The 14,398-nt window shown below is 40.3% G+C and overlaps 2 protein-coding genes across 2 annotated transcripts; one reads left to right on the forward strand and one right to left on the reverse strand.

Annotated features, from left to right (window-relative positions):
* Window positions 1–5,990: 5,990 nt before the first annotated feature.
* Window positions 5,991–9,302, reverse strand: LOC115786208 (serine/threonine-protein kinase pim-2-like). Its single transcript, XM_030738263.1, has 8 exons — window positions 9,156–9,302; window positions 7,770–8,162; window positions 7,296–7,390; window positions 7,163–7,210; window positions 6,835–7,056; window positions 6,554–6,731; window positions 6,271–6,444; window positions 5,991–6,146 (listed from the first exon to the last, which is right to left on the reverse strand). Exons 1-8 carry the CDS (start codon window positions 9,208–9,210, stop codon window positions 6,052–6,054), a joined length of 1,260 nt encoding a protein of 419 aa, XP_030594123.1. The 5' UTR covers window positions 9,211–9,302; the 3' UTR covers window positions 5,991–6,051.
* A 1,577-nt stretch (window positions 9,303–10,879) lies between these two features.
* LOC115786211 (ATP-binding cassette sub-family B member 9-like) lies at window positions 10,880–13,276 on the forward strand. Its single transcript, XM_030738266.1, has 4 exons — window positions 10,880–10,933; window positions 12,091–12,184; window positions 12,773–12,909; window positions 13,028–13,276. Exons 1-4 carry the CDS (start codon window positions 10,880–10,882, stop codon window positions 13,274–13,276), a joined length of 534 nt encoding a protein of 177 aa, XP_030594126.1.
* The last annotated feature ends 1,122 nt before the right edge of the window (window positions 13,277–14,398 follow it).

Raw genomic sequence — 14,398 nt, forward strand, 5'->3', positions numbered from 1 at the left:
TGCTGCTTTCTTTTTCATTGCTGCTGCTCTTGCCAACAACGCTTCACGTTCTGCTTTAATTCTCAGCTTAGCAGAAGTAGTACTTGAGACATGACTTACAGCTGAACTGGCCTTAGATACGCTATGGCATACAACTGAACAGGCCTCTGATTCATTATCACATGGCTTTCCATCAACATCTTCTTGAGGATCTTTATGGACATTTGCAATCCATTCATTCATGCCTTGTATGAACAGTTTAAACTCTGAATATCTCTTATCATAAACCTCTTGATCTACCTGTCTTTCATCCACATCCAATAATTCACACAGTTCTTCGTTAAGACGTGCAAATTCTCCAAGGGATTTTTCAAACATCAATAATGCTTGATCTTTAATGAGTCCAACATTGTGCTCATTTTCTTTTAGTTTCTCCAGGTCATTCTTCTGTTTGGTTACGTGTGCCAACTTTCCCTTTCTCTCTCCTTTCAGCCGTTTGATTTTCTCCTCTATCGCCTTTTCCTTGGGCTTTGGCGCCCTCTTTTGGTCAGAACGCGGGACAGCACCTCCTTCCGCCATCATTTTTCCTTCGATCATTCCTTCATTTATTTTAATCACTACACAAACTGTTACAATTCCTCGAATTATCAACAGCTTCTAACTCTTCTTAAACTTCACAACAGTTGCAAAAGGAGTTTCTTTATGTGTAGAATTAAACACAATGATTTTCAGAGCGGAATCCCGAGTGTCTGCTTACTTTGTTCACTTCAGATGGTGTTTAACATTAGTGGCGTCAGGTAGTTAACGGAATAAAGAGAGAGAGTGTCAGACCTTTTTTAGAGGATTCTTCGTTTGGCACAGACCTCTACTTGCAGCACCGCCTCCTGCCGTAGCATACTCAGCGTCAAGGTACTCCTTACTCTTTGCTAGCAAGTTCGGTAGCCTCCGCCAGCTAGCCCGATTGGTTAGCTCCTTGTAGCTCCACACCGTCTTCCCTTGCGGATCTTTGCGGCAAGCCAGGCACACTTTCCACAGCAAGCGGTAGCCTTTCAGCAAGTCGTTCCACTATAGCGAGTTTTTCGACTAATGTGGCTGCAGCGGCACGGCTGCCTCCCTAGCCTGGACCCTCAAGTGTTTCGTACTCAACACACACGCGTTAGTAAACAAAGGTCTTGAGTCCAAAAATCTTCTGGTGTATCTTTACTGAAGAAAGCAAAGTACAAACATAAAGGAAATCTTGACCTTTCTGATTTAACTTAGTTTACCGCATCGTACAGCGTAGTGTAGGTCGAAAAACTGTGTTGCTCTAGGGTCCAGTGACTTCCGGTGCCCTTTCCTCATTTCCTACCAGTATACAAACCTCAAACATCACAACCAACAAATTATTCTACAAATTAGTCATTGATTAACAATTCCATTACAAGCAGAATTACTTATAATTACCAAATTTGTGTTTCCAAATGCATACAACTATCTCACAAAAAAATGGCTACAACACTATCTTTAAAAAAACTTTCAACATTAAAAATCAACTGGCTGAGATCTTTTTTAATGAATGCAAATAGCATCTGGTATTGTCTTCCTAAAGGCTTATTTGAAAATGTTGGTTGCATAGATTTTGTTCTTAAATGTGACTTTGGTGTTGACAGACTCCCCATTAAACTATCTTCTTTTCACAAAAAGGTGTTGTTATGCTGGAAACTTATGTACACGCACAATTTTACTCCCCACCAAACTCCTATCTGGAATAATAGATATGTGCTACATAGAAATAAGTCTCTGTATTTGGATCGCTGGATGGAAAAAGGTATTTAGTCCATAAGATATTTTCTAAATGACAATGGAGGTTGGTTGTCCTATGAGGATTTTTGCCTATTGTATAATTTAGACTGCCCGCGCACTCAGTTTAACACTGTATTGAACTCTATCCCTACTGCAGTCAAAAAGTTGGTTCAAAACATAAGCATTCAAACAGCTAACCTTCAATTACCTACACTCCAAATTTATGGAGTAAACCTTTTGGACAAAAGTAACACTAATAAACGAATGTGTCGGCATCTGACTAATTTTATATTTCCCGTACGACCAAATAGAAATTCCATTTTAAATTTGTTTTCTGACTCAGGGGTTAATAAGTGGAGAACTGCTTACCTTAAATACCCTTTAAGTCCTAAATTTAAGAAAGTGAATTTTAAAATTCTCAATAACCTTTTTCCATCCAGGGAACTGTTAAGACAAAGATTCAACCTGGATAATAATAGCTGTATCTTTTGTGACAATGATACCGAAACAACAGACCATCTCTTTTTCTATTGTGTGTACACTGGGACATTTTGGGAAAACTTTAAAGACTGGATCTCTACAAAACTCTTCCTACCCCATCTCTTAAAAAGAGCGGATATAATATTTGGGATATCATGGCCTGCTTTAGCCGGAGAGAACGCCCGACCGCTGGCACATCCTTTTCAAACCCCCGCTGGCTTTCAGCTCTGAGTTAAACGCAGATATAACTTACCGTATTTTTCGGACTATACGTCGCTCCGGAGTATAGGTCGCACCAGCCAAAAAATGCATAATAAAGAAGAAAAAAACATATATAGGTCGCACTGGACTATAAGTCGCACTTTTTTGGGGGGGGGGGGGGGGGGGGGGGGGGGTTGATAGAATCTGAGACCCAGAGCAGAAATTCCATCTTGAACGGCAATTTAAAATAATAATGGATTAAAGAACAGGACGAACACGGTTACGCCTACGTTAAACTCAAATGGCATGTATACATGCCATTTGAGTTTGTACATTTGTTCAAATGTTTAATCAAAAAAAAAATGTGTCCAAATTCAGGGGCCACATCCTTCGAAGTCCGCATTTGTAGGCCGATTACATCACAGCGAGGCGACGAAGACTGTCCAAATTCGAAGGATCCTCCAAATGCGGTCCATGAATGTGTCAGTGTTGCCAGATCTCGCAATAGAAACAAGCAACCAGCTCTATGAAAACAAGGCCAAAATAAGCCCAACTGGCAACCCAAAATACTGTATAAAACTGAGGCCGCTTTTAAACAGTATAGCTCTATAGCAATATACCTCATTTCTTTGTGTTGTGGTGGGTGCACAGTTTTTTTGTGTGTGTGTGCTTCTCTGTATTAGCATGTTGAATTAAATCAGCATGGTGAGCACATATTTCACACTTGCAAAATCTGCAGAATGCCTTTCATACGTCTCCTATCACACCGCACACACACAAACAAAAAAATAATAGCTGTATCTTTTGTGACAATGATACCGAAACAACAGACCATCTCTTTTTCTATTGTGTGTACACTGGGACATTTTGGGAAAACTTTAAAGACTGGATCTCTACAAAACTCTTCCTACCCCATCTCTTAAAAAGAGCGGATATAATATTTGGGATATCATGGCCTGCTTTAGCCGGAGAGAACGCCCGACCGCTGGCACATCCTTTTCAAACCCCCGCTGGCTTTCAGCTCTGAGTTAAACGCAGATATAACTTACCGTATTTTTCGGACTATACGTCGCTCCGGAGTATAGGTCGCACCAGCCAAAAAATGCATAATAAAGAAGAAAAAAACATATATAGGTCGCACTGGACTATAAGTCGCACTTTTTTTGGGGGGGGGGGGGGGGGGGGGGGGGGGGGGGGGGGGGGTTGATAGAATCTGAGACCCAGAGCAGAAATTCCATCTTGAACGGCAATTTAAAATAATAATGGATTAAAGAACAGGACGAACACGGTTACGCCTACGTTATGCTAACGTAACACATTCAGCTACATGACGCACAACGAACACGTGTTCGGTATGTTAACGTAACATTAAGTTATTCAGATAACCATAGCATAAAGAACATACTAACAAGTTAACCAAACCATCAATCCATTGAATTCTTCATCCTCGGTGTCACTTCTAAACAATTCCGTACACTCCCTAGTCGAAGCGCCGCTTCCTCTTCTGTGTCGCGTTAGTCAGACTCGTCGTCAGCTGCAGTTCCAATTATTCCAGTCTTTCTGAATCCCAACAGGATGGTTTGGTTGTCACTGAAGCCCATGTTTTCTTGATCCATCCAATGACTTCCAGGAAAGTTGGGTGGCGCATTCTCCCAGTTGCCGTTAAGCTGTGCTCTCCATCCATCATCCCCTGCGCCCACAGGTTACGCAAGACTGCCTTAAAGCTGCAGTTCACGGAGATGTCAAGTGGCTGGAGTATTTTGGTTCATGTGTTATAAATGTCACATATACGTCGCTCCGGAGTATAGGTCGCACCCCCAGCCAAACTATGAAAAAAAGTGCGACTTATACTCCGGAAAATACGGTACTCAGATGATCTCTAGCGGACAAAGCTAAAATCAGCAAAAAACTATTTAAGCATAAAAATTCAAAAACAATAATATAGCTTCATCAACTGCACCAAAGAATAAAACAAATGTGGATTATTAAACATTAGGTCTCTCTTCCAAGTCCCTGTTAGTAAATGATTTAATAATGGATCAACATATTGATTTATTCTGCCTTACAAAAATCTGGTTACAGCAGGATGAATATGTTAGTTTAAATGAATCAACACCCCCGAGTCACAGTAACTGTCAGAATGCTCGAAGCACAAGTCGAGGAGGAGGATTAGCTGCAATCTTCAATTCCAGCTTATTAATTTGTCAAAGACCCAGACAAAGTTTTAATTCTTTTGAAAGCCTGACTCTCAGACTGCACCACCAACAGTCTGAACGATTGATGCAAGGTAGGATGGAGTCGTGTTTCATATTATTATGCCAAATTCTGATACTCCCAGGTTTTTCCAGGTTTTTGTTGTCAAATTTTGGTGAGTGTGTGTGAACTGAAGCCTCAGTTTCCAGTTTAGCTGAGAGGAGCGGTACCAAGTGTGGTCTTCTGCTGATGTAGCTCATATTAAAGGTTTCATGCATTGCACCTTCAGAGATGCTCTTTTGCATCTCTTGGTTATAACAAGTTGATATTTGAGTCACTGTTGACTTAATTTCAGCTCTAAGCAGTCTGCCCATCCTTGTCTGATCTCTGACATCAGCAAGATGTTTTCACCCAGAGAGCTGCTGCTCACTGGATGTTTTCTCTTTTTCAAACCATTCTATGTAAAACCTAAAGATGGTTGTGCAGGAACATCTGAGTAGATCAGAGGTTTCAGAAATACTCAGACCAGCCCCATTCAGTCACAGTGAGCAATAACATGTATTAGGACATTAAATGTAAGCTTTAAATCCAGGTTTATCAAATATCACTTGCTGAGTAATGCTTACTTTTGAAATGAATCTCTCTAGTCACCAGTTAGCTACATAGCTGCAAGTAACTGGTGACTGTTGAGGCCTCAAATTAAGTGACGTTATGTTGAGCATTTCTGTCCCTGTCTTGCAACACGTTACTGTTACACCAAAGTCCAACCTCACTGTGGCCTGTGGTCATTCTGTGCTAAAAGTCACTTATTCATTTACATTTGTGCTGTTTTAAATAAAAGCTGTCAAGGCCACTGACCTTAACAGGTGGAAACAATTTAACAAAACAACAGAATTACAACAACAAACTACATAACAAGATAAAACTCATAAAGAAAGTTGGAGTTGATTTTTGTTTTGTTTTTATGTATTTATTTCTATAGTCCAAATTTGGGCAGAGTTATGTAATCTTTGGCCCAGGTTAATAATAATAATAATAAGAACTACTACTGCTAATAATAAGAACAAAAACAACTACAACAGTATTAATAAGAATAACAAAAGAACAAAACTACTATTACTACTACTACTACTAAAATTAATAATGAAAAGAACAATAAAAATATTAATAAGAATAACAAGAAATCCCCTATGAGCAAGCACTTTGGCGACAGTGGGGAGGAAAAACTCCCTTTTAAAAGGAAGAAACCTCCGGCAGAACCAGGCTCTGGGAGGGGCAGTCATCTGCCGCGACTGGTAACTATAAAGTAATTAATTAAACTAAAGTAAATAAACAAAACCAAATAAGTATAGAAAGAAAGAAAGAGAGAAAGAAAAGCCCAGTCATCTTGGCAGGTGCTTCAAGTGTGACTGGAGCTTAATTGTGCAGCCAGGGGTGCTGCTGAAGCTGCTCCAAGGTGGCCCGCTGTTCGGGGTCTAGAGTTAAACACTTCCTCATAAAATTATGGCAGTCTGATTAGAGAGAGGACAGAAAACAAAGCAAAGATCAGTAAACTGCAGCAATCATTTGGAACTGGTAAACAAAACATTTCTACAGTGTCAGCACCAAAACACAGCTATTCTACCATTGTCTCACCTCGGGATTGGTGCGTGTTAAAATAAAGTCTCCCATTGAGGAACTTCTGTCTGTCAAAATGTCGCTCTGCATACAGCATTTCATAAAGCAGCGCGCCCAGCTGCCAGACTGTGGTGGGGGAAGCCTCATACCTCCCACACACGAAAAACTCCGGAGGAGAGTACCGTTTGGTTCCTGCAATGCACAGACAGAAGGGAAGGATGAGGAACAGGATCAGACTGAAATCAAAATCATCACTCTGCAGAGAAACGGCTGAATGAAGACCAGAAGCCAGATGTCATACCAAATAAGTTAAAGTACGGTTCTTCCTGTACCAAGCAGCTGCACCCAAAGTCTATGACTCGCACTCGAGGGTCATTGGAGCCCGTTTCAATGAGCAGATTTTTGGGCTTGATATCACGGTGGAAGACGCCTTCTCTGTGCATCATTAAGGCTGCATCCACCAGCTGCTTCATGATGTTCTGAAACACAAAGAGCACAATTACAAAGCTGAAGAAGGGACTGATTCCCGACAGTGTGGCACCTATCAGACAAGCTCTGTGGAGCTTCTCTGGATTTTAGTACCTTAGCAACTTCCTCCTCCAGACAGCCACCATTGTCCTGCATATAGTCGAACAGGGTCACACATGGGTCTGGTCTTTCCATGACCAGAAAAACCTCCTTCTCTAGGTCATACCATTCTAGAATTGAGACAACTGCAGAAGTGCCTACTGCTGATGGTATACCGCCCACCTTCAAGATGGAGAGAGCTTCCACTGGGAACATGATTGGCTCCCCATTTATGTCCTAAAAAAAGAAAAGTGAATGAGTGCATGAGTTTTTCTGTCTGGTTTCCTCAGAAACAGCAAAGGTACAGGAAGGTGAAACATTTTTAAATGTTCGAATCACTTACCATTCTTTGACGTTCCACATATTCCTTACGGATCTGTTTGATCGCCACCTACAAATCAGTCAGGAGTATTTTGGTTAGTACAGGGAATGGTGGCAATGTGCATGAGATATAAGAATATATGTGTGATACTCACTGGTAAGTTGTCTGACTTTCTTCTCCCGGCAAAAACTGAACCAAAGCCTCCTCGTCCCAGCATGTCAAGCACCGTGTACTTCTCCTCGAAGAGAGCTGCACAAACACAGATACACGTTTTAGTGTTGTAAATGGTTCACATTTAGAAAAAGCACCTGGAAGCTAAACACAGGTCCAAAACACTGTTGGTGAGACCTGTTGTGGAGGAGACCGATGCTGTGCTGCAACTCAGAAATGATTGTTTGACTTCTGAAATATTTGTACTGCTTACTGACCATTTGACATAACACTTTGAGGCCTGAAACTGACGTCTGTTTGCATCAAATTACTATGATTACTATTAGTGAAAGAAATTCAGTGAGGGTAAATGTGGCCAGTGTTGATGGAAAAAGGCTTAAAACCTGCAGGCTAATAGACCTGCAAACCTGACTTAAGCTTAAGCTCACTGTTAGTGTCTATCACACTTTCAGTTTACCTCTATCGCTTGAGAATTGGAGGAATGCTGTCCCACTGCTTGGTGTGGAGGCTGTTGGACCTGGGGAGGGATCACGGGCGCACTCCCTGTTTGTTGTCCCAGGAGTCTGTGATGCCGGCAGCTTCTCAGCTGTGTCTTGCTCCTTCCAGTTAGTACCCTCAGTGGCTTCACTGGACTTTGTGCCGCTGGGTCCGGACTTCTGCCTTTTTTCAGGTGTCCCTCTTTCAGTGCTGGCCTTCCTTTTAACACCCTTTGATGGCGCAGCCTCGAATGCCAACTGAGCAGGTCCACTGGCAGACCTCTGCCTTTTTCTGGGGGACTCTGCTGTTGTGTTGGCCTTCCTCTTCTTTGCAGACACGCTGCAATTTTCTCGCAGGCTGCGGCCACAGCCCTCTACAAATGAGATAAACCCAGTTATTATCAAGCTTTATGTACTGCAGTTATTCCTTATTTCTATCGTTAGACTATGTCCAAAAAGTCTGGGTGATGTTCAGTGTCACTGAGTTTTAATGTTCAACATTTTAAAAATCTAAAATAAACCAGTCAATACAAAAATAAATGACAGCTACAGTTTGGAGAAAGACTGCAGTTTAGTTTCAGGCCTGTGACAGGACAAAACCACCTGTCTGCACTCACACATTCTACAGCAGATCCAGCAGCACTGTATTTACACCCTCAACACTGGTGGAAGGTACCTGGTAAGTACTTGAGTAAGTGTACACAGGTACACTTACCCAAGTACTCCACTTAAGTACAATCATTCCTGGTCTTTACTCAAGTATTTCTACTTTCTCCACCTTCTACTACACCATCACATGAAGGATTTAGCATTGTAGAAGCTACTTTAAGAGGAAATAACCTCAACAGAGACACTAAGGTGCTGCTTGTAATTGTAAAATAAAATTAGTGCACACAAGTGTTGTTATTCTTTAACTTGAGATGAAATGCGAACACAGGCCGTGGTAAAGACACTTTAAACAAATGACTGACTCTGATGGTCGAGCTGTGAAATCACAGCACCATCATACTGCAAATAAACTCCATCTGATAAAGCGGCTGAAGGCTGTCAGTGATTCCTAAAGTTGTATTTCATTAAAATGTGAAGAATCTAGCTAGCTGTTTCCAATAACATTCAGAAGGTGTATCTTAAGACCAAAAAAAAAAAGAATGCTGCTTACTGCACTAAAACCAGGGAAAATGATCCTAACTGTAGAAAATATTTCAAATCATTTGCATTTGAAAATTTTGAAAGATTTGTAATGCACTGGCAGATCTTTAAGTTGTGTTACAAGGTACAAGTTGTGCGTGTTAAAAAATGAGTAAAATCTAGATAAAAGACTCCATATGAAGATTTATGCATTGCATGAAAAGCAGCAGCTAACTCACCTGATTTTTGCTCCGAGGCCGCAGGATGAAGGACGTTTATCTTCTTTTTAAACATGTTTTTTGGAAACGTAAATTTGCCAAAAAATACCACTGCAAATATCGCCTGAATTCGCCTGCTGTGTCGCTGCAGAGTGAATGTGCAAGTGACCTGTGTGTTCTTAAGTGCTGCATATTCTCTTTGATGTCCAAGGATCTATTATGATGTCATGGCATTCTATGAGCTGAAAGAACAGGCCAAACATTCCAAAAGAACATTCAAAAATTTAAATAGTTATTATTTAAATTAATCAAGCAGTCAAAAGATGCATGATGATCAAACATGTTAGGTTCCCTTTTCAAAGTTATCACTGAATCCCCCATCACAACCCTATAAGAACTGAGCACATATAGAAATACTGTACATACAGTGTACCAATACTTAATCCTCTTATGCCAACAGTTTCCACCAACCTCAGTTTCCTGGCCCACTGGCTATGTTACAAGACCTAATGATGGTTTTGCATTACCAATAGCAAGCAACATTTCAATCTGTTGACAGTGTTTTACTGTTTCTAAAATTTAAATACATTGAAAATGGGACCCCGTTCACTCTGACACAGTTACTCAGTTGGCTTCCTCTCTCCTGGGGTTACAGGGCTGCTGGTTTGCTGTATTCTTCATGTCAACAAATCCTAACCAAAGATGCACTGAACAACAACAGGGCTCAATGACAGTATTTGGAAACACAGGCAATATCTGTTAATACATTTCTGCTTATGGCATTTGTGTGTTATTTGTTATCAATACAAAAAAATATAGAAAGTCCCCAGCCTCACAGTTCAACTGTATGACAACCATCAGCTGAAATACTACAGATCAAAATGGTACATACACAATTAACACTTTCTATTCACTCCTGATCTGAGGAAGCTTTTCTCAACATCTGTCATTTATATGTCCCAGTGTCAAAATGAAATGTTAAAATTTTATTCTTCTTAATTTAAGAATTCAAAAGCACATTAGAAAACAATCTTATGGAGCCTGCACAGAGCCAGTGATGTTCTGCAATGAAAATACTTTCAAATTAGGATAAAGTGAAGCAATAGCTACACAATGAGTGAACACACATCCACTACACAGGAATAACCTTCAGATAAAATAAGTAAATCATGGAAATCATCTTGCTGATGAATGCTATTGAAAAATAGCATTCACTTTATTATTTGTGTTACAGTGTTATTTTGGCATTTTTCATAGATTCAACTAAAGAAATGGAAACAAATTATGTGTTTTTGTGACTGGCTGCTAGAAACAAAGTGCCTAAAGATACAATTTAAAATTGGTTCTTTGTTAGGGATCATTCACAATTAACATTTTCCAAAGTGTACAAACTGTATGCCGGGGGGAGGGGGTTAACACCCGACGTATGCTTTCCAAATTGTTAGAAAAATTCGGTCAATTCTTCACAGGCTACAGCGTACTCCACAGTTAATGCATAAACTTCACTCTCAATATTCACCTCTCTGTATAAAATGTAACACAGTTGTGGGTGACTACTATCATTGTATCTGGCAATGTGCATTGATAAACAGGTTTTGGAAGAATGTTGCTATAGAACTTTGTTCTGTTTTTCATCAAACAATTCCTATGGATCCTAGGTTGTTTCTTTTTGGCTTATCTGTGCATGGCCTGTCCCTGATGCCTGAGGAGATGATGTTACTATGCAAACTTCTACATCTGGCAAGATGCTACATTCTGTTACAGTGGATCCAAGGACAGCCCCCTTCTGTTACACAATGGTACAGAGAGACATTTAGGGTCTTCCCAATGGAGCGCCTCAGTGCCCTAATAAAGGGCAATTTGGGTGCCTTTTATAAAATATGGCAACCCCTTCTGGATTATTTACCTCAGGATTTAAATGATATACTTTGCAAAGGAGGGTCACATTTTATTTTCAAATATAACCAGTGTTAAGTCTACTTTATTTTATGTATGTTCTGTGCTGGCCTGTTCTGTTTTTGTTTTTTTTGCTTTTCCCTTTTTCTCTCTTGTCATTTTTTCAAAAAAAGTAAATCTTCAATAAAATATATTTAAAAAAAAAAAGAAAATGTCGGTCAGAATTATGCAAATTAAGCACTGCCACTCAGTGGTGTGCGATACTGCAAGAATTGGTATCAATCCGATACAAAGTAAATACAGGGCCAGTATCGCCAATACTAATACCGATACTTTTTTAATAATTATGAAGAATTTTCATGACGTCTAAGTGTTTTGTGATTTTTTATTTTCCCCCTTTGGATCATTAATTATTTTAATCCCAGGACAGAACTGGGCAAAGCTTATAGTTAAATAGAAAATACTTTATCAAAATAAAAGTTTTTTGTTCTGAAACAATAGAACAGTAACAAAATAATTTTACCCATACATTGTGATGTCTGGATTTTTTTTCTTAAATAAAGTGTACAAAATGATCACTCAAGAACAAGTTAAATTTTTTTTCCGAGTAGAGTGTTCAGAAAGTATAGTACAAAAATGTAATAAAAATATCCTTTTATTCACAAATTTTCTGGATTTTTTCTTAAATAAACAAACTGTACAAAATTATCACCCCACAATGTTATAAAACATTTAAAGCTAATTAATTTTTCCCCCCAAGTAAAACATGTTATGCGTTACGTGACGATATAATGTCAAAACACTGAGGAGAGGGGAGGAGCAAAGTGTGCCTGCTGATATCAAAAGCTAGTCTAAAAAAAAAAAAATTAAAAAGGAATTAAAAAAAGGATATAAAATGACTAAAATGCAAGCGCTGCTGTATTTCTAAGGGGCTATTTTTAGTGCTACACTTTCTATTATCTACAAAGCAGTCACAGTAGCAGGGTGGGGTATCTAAGACTGAAAATAAACTACAGGTGGCTACTCATGTTACTTTCCATTTATTTCTGTGTGTCTGCAGGTGGCACTCGTGGGTCAAGAGCCTGTGGTGCAGGCTGCCACAGAGGCTAATGCTCGTGATTTTATTTCCAACCTTCCTAAAGGCTACGAAACAAGTAATTATTCAGTCTGTTCATTTGTAAGTCAGCTTTTTATGTGATGTATTAATATTAAATGCTTGTAAACTAGGACCTCAAGAGGGAAAAATCACATTCACCGTAGGTCCTTGGCTGCTTTCCTCTCCTTCCTTCTACATACATACATAGAAGCAGTATGACAGCAGATCAGGCATCAGTGACAAATGATTAACCAGAAATTGCATGATCACTATAAAACTGAATAGCTTGGATCGAGGTGGGTTGCAAAACTGATTGCAGAGGTGTCAGAAACTGTAGGTGGGTTGAAGCAGCTTAAGTAGCACACTCCATTTGAGATCTGCCAATAGGATGTGTAGAAGAACATCAAGTGTCCATCAGCTAATGTGGCTGACACTGAGATCAGCTGATCTGCCACGCTTGCTGGCTGAGCTTGAGTCCTGGGTCTGCCTGATCTTAGTTCTCATGACCCACATCAATACATAAAAAATAGAGCAAATGTAGTTTTTTCTAAAATGAAAGCTGGGTTGTTTTATAAAGAAATGGAGCTGTGTTTCATAAAGATGAAATGATGTATTTGACTAACTTTTATCTTACTGTTTCCCTGAGATGTTGGAGAGAAGGGCACGCAGTTGTCAGGTGGACAGAAACAAAGGGTTGCCATTGCAAGAGCTCTCATCCGTAACCCTCCTGTTCTTATTCTGGATGAGGCCACTAGTGCTCTGGATGCAGAAAGTGAACACAGTGTAAGTGTTACCAAAGCCAGATGACAGCTTTTCTACAGGGGCTGTTGCAAAGCAGACATCCAAATTCTAAATTTTACATTATGGAATAATGTTGATGTATTTGCCAAATCCACTGCAGGTTCAGCAGGCTCTGAACAATATCATGCGGAACCACACAGTGTTGGTGATCACCCATCGGCTCAGCACAGTGGAGAAGGCAGACAACATTATTGTAATTGACAGGGGCCACGTCGCAGAACAGGGATCTCACAGTCAGCTGATGGCCAGTGGTGGACTCTACTCTACGCTGGTTCAGAAGCAGGTCCTGGGCATGGAGACTGGGGCGGAGGTTCTCAATTCATCAGAAAATGGCAACTGTAAGGCATGAGGAGGACGGCAGCATAGAGGACAAAGCAGCAGCAGCAGCAGCCTCAGCGAATCTGAGTGCAATGTCCGTTACCTTGAGAAACTCTTGGGTTGCTTTTGCAGTATGTTTTGGGTCGTCATCCATTTACTGCTAAGTGCTGTTCAATCATTTTTTTCAGCATTTCGCTGTACACTTTACACTTCAGAATTCATCCTGCTGCTTTAATCAGCAGTCACATCAATGAATACTAGTGACCCTGTTCTAGTGGTAGACAGATATACCCATGCCATAACATTACCTCCACCATGTTTGACAGATGATATGGTATACTTCAGATGATGAGCTGCTCCACTTTTCTCTTATCATTCTGGTACAAGTTAATCTTGGTTTCATTTGTCTAGAGATTTTTTTCAGACCTGTGCAGGTTCTGATCTGGCCGTCTTGTACTTGAGTGTAACCAGTGGTTTGCACATTGTCGTAAACCCTCTGATTTTACATTCATGAAGGCATTTCTGAATTGTAGACCTTGAAATTGTCTTAACCATTCTGTCATAAAGCACTTTAGTTGTCGTCTGTGGACTTTTGGTGTTGCTGAGCTGGCCTGTTTTTGCTGTCTCTAGGTTAATTTTAGTTTTTCAGTCTAATGATGGCCTCTCTTTTGGCCTCATATTTAAAATTACAGTGAAAATCTACAAAAGTACAAATTCAACACTTTGAATCAATTTCAGATATTATGTCGGCTTCATTTGTCATGAAATAACGAGGGAGCCTCAGCTGGCCATGAAACAGCTTCTACAGTTACAGAGACGAAAACTACAGAAATTGTGTCTTTCCAACAAATTACTGAGCATCTGTATCAGAACACACCCGAGCAAAAACTCGGGTGTGGGAGGAGTTCGGTGAGGCTATGGAAAAAGACTTTCGGACGGCATCAAAGCGATTCTGGCAAACCGTCAGGCGACTCAGGAGGGGAAAGCAGTGCTTCACTCACACTGTTTATAGTGCGGGGGGGTGCTGCTGACTTCAACTGAGGCTATAGTCGGACGGTGGAAGGAATACTTCGAGGACCTTCTGAATCCCACTGACACGCCTTCTGTAGTGGAAGCAGAGTCTGGGGATGAGGGGGATGACTTGACCATCACT

Source organism: Archocentrus centrarchus, chromosome 9 (genome assembly GCF_007364275.1).
Source record: "Archocentrus centrarchus isolate MPI-CPG fArcCen1 chromosome 9, fArcCen1, whole genome shotgun sequence".
Taxonomy (NCBI): Eukaryota; Metazoa; Chordata; class Actinopteri; order Cichliformes; family Cichlidae; genus Archocentrus; species Archocentrus centrarchus.

Coding starts and splice junctions, on each gene's coding strand:
- LOC115786208 (XM_030738263.1), bottom strand. CDS start 9,210: ATGTTTAAAAAGAAGATAAACGTCCTTCATCCTGCGGCCTCGGAGCAA. Junction 7,211..7,295: donor GAAAGTCAGACAACTTACCA/GTGAGTATCACA, acceptor ACTGATTTGTAG/GTGGCGATCAAACAGATCCG. Junction 6,445..6,553: donor ACCGTACTTTAACTTATTTG/GTATGACATCTG, acceptor TGTGCATTGCAG/GAACCAAACGGTACTCTCCT.
- LOC115786211 (XM_030738266.1), top strand. CDS start 10,880: ATGCTACATTCTGTTACAGTGGATCCAAGGACAGCCCCCTTCTGTTAC. Junction 10,934..12,090: donor CCCCCTTCTGTTACACAATG/GTACAGAGAGAC, acceptor GTGTGTCTGCAG/GTGGCACTCGTGGGTCAAGA. Junction 12,910..13,027: donor ATGCAGAAAGTGAACACAGT/GTAAGTGTTACC, acceptor AATCCACTGCAG/GTTCAGCAGGCTCTGAACAA.